Source organism: Capsicum annuum, chromosome 7 (genome assembly GCF_002878395.1).
Source record: "Capsicum annuum cultivar UCD-10X-F1 chromosome 7, UCD10Xv1.1, whole genome shotgun sequence".
In the NCBI taxonomy this organism is placed as follows: Eukaryota; Viridiplantae; Streptophyta; class Magnoliopsida; order Solanales; family Solanaceae; genus Capsicum; species Capsicum annuum.
In genome coordinates this window covers 225,124,078-225,127,883 of record NC_061117.1, presented here as the reverse complement: position 1 = coordinate 225,127,883, position 3,806 = coordinate 225,124,078, and the positions used below count along the sequence as shown (strand labels likewise).

At 33.6% G+C, this 3,806-nt stretch overlaps 1 protein-coding gene across 1 annotated transcript; it reads left to right on the top strand.

Annotated features, from left to right (window-relative positions):
* Window positions 1–2,024: 2,024 nt before the first annotated feature.
* On the top strand, window positions 2,025–3,615 carry LOC107877406. Its single transcript, XM_016724056.2, has 2 exons — window positions 2,025–2,450; window positions 2,930–3,615. Exons 1-2 carry the CDS (start codon window positions 2,184–2,186, stop codon window positions 3,386–3,388), a joined length of 726 nt encoding a protein of 241 aa, XP_016579542.2. The 5' UTR covers window positions 2,025–2,183; the 3' UTR covers window positions 3,389–3,615.
* Window positions 3,616–3,806: the final 191 nt, after the last annotated feature.

The following is a 3,806-nucleotide window of genomic DNA, read 5'->3' as shown; positions in this document are numbered from 1 at the left end:
CTGTGTATTGTCTAGAGGCTTTGTAGACCTAATGTACAGTCAAGGTGGTGTTTTGTTAATAGACGTGATGGCTCCAACGGCCAAGTATTGTATATACATATATATGTGTGTTCGAGCTTATACAGGTGATTATTTATTTTTATATGCGACATGATGTTGTCCGAATTTCGGGTTGTCATAGAGGTATGCATAGAAAGTATAAGGTTATTAGCTGGTCTCCCGGGCCTTCTCGGTTACGGGTGCCAGTCTGCCCCAATAGGATTTGAGGCGTGACAGGACATTATTTTTCAAAGGAAAAACATGCTAAAAAATTCTGCATCTCTAGATTCACAAATAGAATAATCATTTAATGACATAAATCTATATGCAGCACTATTTTGAGAATAACTAATAAAGACAGTATAAAATTTCTTAGAACCTACATTTACTCTTTTAAAATTAGGTAGACCAATCTTGACCAAACACCCCCACACTTTCAGAAATTTCAAGTTAGGGACAAATTTCATAACTTATATGAGGTCTAGTCTAACTTTTTATCAGGGTCTCTATTAAGAATATAACATACAAACAATTCAGCTTTCCTCCCACATATAGTCAAAAAGATTCGAGCTTAAAAGCATAAAATTCAGCATTTTATTAGCTTCAAAAATAAGTTTAAGGCCTACTTTATTTAGAAGTGCTCCAGAAATTAAGTTTCTACGGAGATAGGGAACATATAGAACATTGTTCAATAATGATATTTTACTAGAAATTATTTTAAGTAAAAAAATTTCTTAACCCAAAACTCCAGTAGTAGTGGAGTTACCCATGTAGACACACTCGCCATTGGTGGATCCATCAAAGTCATGGAATAACTCTTTGTTGGCGTAAAAATGCCTTGAAGCTCGTGTGTCCAACACCCACTCAGTCTTGTTAGACACTAGGTTCGTCTCGAGGACTATTGTCCTTCCTATTTTGAGTTTTGCAAACTATCCCATATTTCTTTAGCAGATTTATAGGTAACAAAAAATCAAACAAATGATTAGTCATATGGTTCAACAAATGTCCTCTAACTGTTTTGTTATCCTTTTCCAATTTCTTTTTAGCAATGTCATCAACTACAACAGTGTTAGATCCATTAGTAATGTTAGAACCATCAGTCGGAGGTTCATTAAACAAAACATAATCAACTTTTAATTGTTCGAAAAAAATCAGAAGTTTTTGTGACCGACGTTTAAAATTATTTCTGTCCAATGGCTCTAGCTTTGACAAATCAGAAAAAGTTTTGTTCAAAGAAATAGCCATTTATCAATATAATATGTAAGAAAATCGCTTTCAAATTGTTGGTAAAAGTACTACAATATTGATATTGGAACTGAATTGATAATAGTAAAAGAGTTATCACAAACACTGTGTCGTGGCAAGCCACTGCCTTGAAAGCGATTTCGGCCCGACTCCGGTGCAAATCTTTCTAGCCGGTCGCTCCCCAAGGTTCCACAACTACTTCCAAACACGTGCACTCGTGGCTGGAAGTTTGGAGGTTGCCCAAACCAATTGGCCAAAACAATTCAAGAGGAAGAGGAAAGGAGAAAGATTGTTTCTTTCTTTATGTGGTGTATTTTTATCTTCTCCAAAGACACCCTTTATATAAGATTTGAAAGTAGAGTTGCAAGAGTTATATTTAATGGTATGAAAGAACCATTACTTTACATGATACTTAATTCTATTAGAACGGATGTTTAGATGTATTCTCATTTCCTTTGTAATGTAGAAGTTATTCATCTTTACACTGCACTAATTAAATTAATAACTGTAGAGTTAATTTCACAGTGTACACATCATACCACATCATATATAGAAGAAAACAATGGATATAATGAAAATGAGTGGAAGAACACTGCAACAAACACTGAGTAAATTATGTAAAACAGACACATTTCGATTTTAACATAACGTCAACCTTATTTTTCTACAAACCGTCAAAATTTGTGTATACATTGGCTCTCTCTTTTTTTGTATTTCTTCTCTGCATCGTTCCAATTTTGCCGGATATCCTTAAGGAAACTCACATTATCGCTCTTTAATCTTTCCTAAATTTTCGACATTATTAGAGACCTTTTTGTCTTTCTATTATTCCTATCTCCTTCCTCCCTGCAACGCCCATTTAGTTTTGTATATATATTTTACACATTGGTCATGGGCAAATGGCAAAATTAACGAAAAATCGAGGAAGGAGTAGGTTTTTAAATTTTTGTAAAGCCATAGTTTTCAACGATGACACTACTATAAGTAAACGGGGTCATCATACGTATAATTCAAAAGATCTATCTAATTTGAAGCGTGTAGAAGAAAAGTTGGATTCGATGTTGGGAAAAGATTACCCCAAAATTTTCCGAACAACTCGAAAGGAGAATGGCATTGGCAAAAATTTCTCTAATGCACTCAAACATGTGTTTTCTGATACATCATTGGTAAGTCTAGAGGAAAAAAGAGAAAGAAACATAAATGTAAAGTATGAAACTAGAGAAAATTAGAAGAAGAAAAAATGTTGACACATCAAGATATTGTTGAATATGTATGCACTTATTCTTGCATTCTTCTTTTATCCATCATGCTTGTAGTTTTATTCTAAAGGGCAGTGGTGCATGGTTCGAAAATCGATGGCTAATGGTCTAACAAGTTTTAAAGAATAGTGGTGCACGATTCGAAACTCGATGAATAATATATCTATCTAGCGAGCATTTACCATTTTCCAGTTGGATATAATTTAATTTTGTACAGTGTTGCGCCTGACGTGTGTCTAACTACACATCATGCATTGCATCCCTAACCACACACGATGTTGGACCTATGACGTGAACCTAACCACACATCATGCTTAGCACTTTTAGCACTAGACCAAATTAAAAGATTATCTAGGTGAAAACTTATAAATTGAATTGTTTTGCAGGGGAAGAAAATTTATAAGGGTTCACTTGGATCGTATAATAAGTTGTCATCAAAATTTGAGAAACTATTTATTCCTACAAAGTCTTCATTCAAGGATTTACTAAACACTACTAGTAGAATGTCAAGATCAACAAGCACTGATGACTTTTCATTATTCACTACTTCAACAGTACCCTCTCCATCTTCCTCTTCTTCTTCGTCTTCTTCTACTGCATCTTTGCGATCTACATCGCAGAAAAAGCAATTCACATCGTTTCACAGGTCAACATCGTGGAACAATATGCAAGTTTATGACAACGTAAAAGAAAAAGAAATCGCGCTACGTTACAATGCGAACGTTGGGACATATTCTCTTTTAATTTGTTTATTGGTTTTGATATTTTGTGGTAAAGTATGTGCAATCATTTGTACTTCAACATGGTTCTACTTTGCTCCTTGTTGTTTCAAACGCATTGACTAAGATGAGTACCAGAAAATTAATGATCGATTGTTGTTATAGTTACCAAATGAATTATGTAACTTCATAGAGGGCTTTTTCTCCTAACTATCCTGTCTGTTTTTTTTTTCCTTTGCTTTTTTATCATGTCATGTAAGCTGGTGCAGTTGATATTGCTTATTTGTCATATTGTAAGTTGTACAAAATGTAACACAAATGACAGAAATAAGAAACAAAAATTGCATATGTGATACTTCTCAATTCTTGGCATCTCAAATTTATATGTTACTTATTGAACTACGTATTAAAAGAAGTGATATATTTATTTTTATTATGTAATAGATGTAGGTTTCGTTCCTTTATTGTACTCATATGCTAATTATATTATTGGGAACCAGAAAAAACAATGAAAAAGGTATATGAGTTATGTGTTTCACGAGTA

Coding starts and splice junctions, on each gene's coding strand:
- LOC107877406 (XM_016724056.2), top strand. CDS start 2,184: ATGGCAAAATTAACGAAAAATCGAGGAAGGAGTAGGTTTTTAAATTTT. Junction 2,451..2,929: donor TGTTTTCTGATACATCATTG/GTAAGTCTAGAG, acceptor ATTGTTTTGCAG/GGGAAGAAAATTTATAAGGG.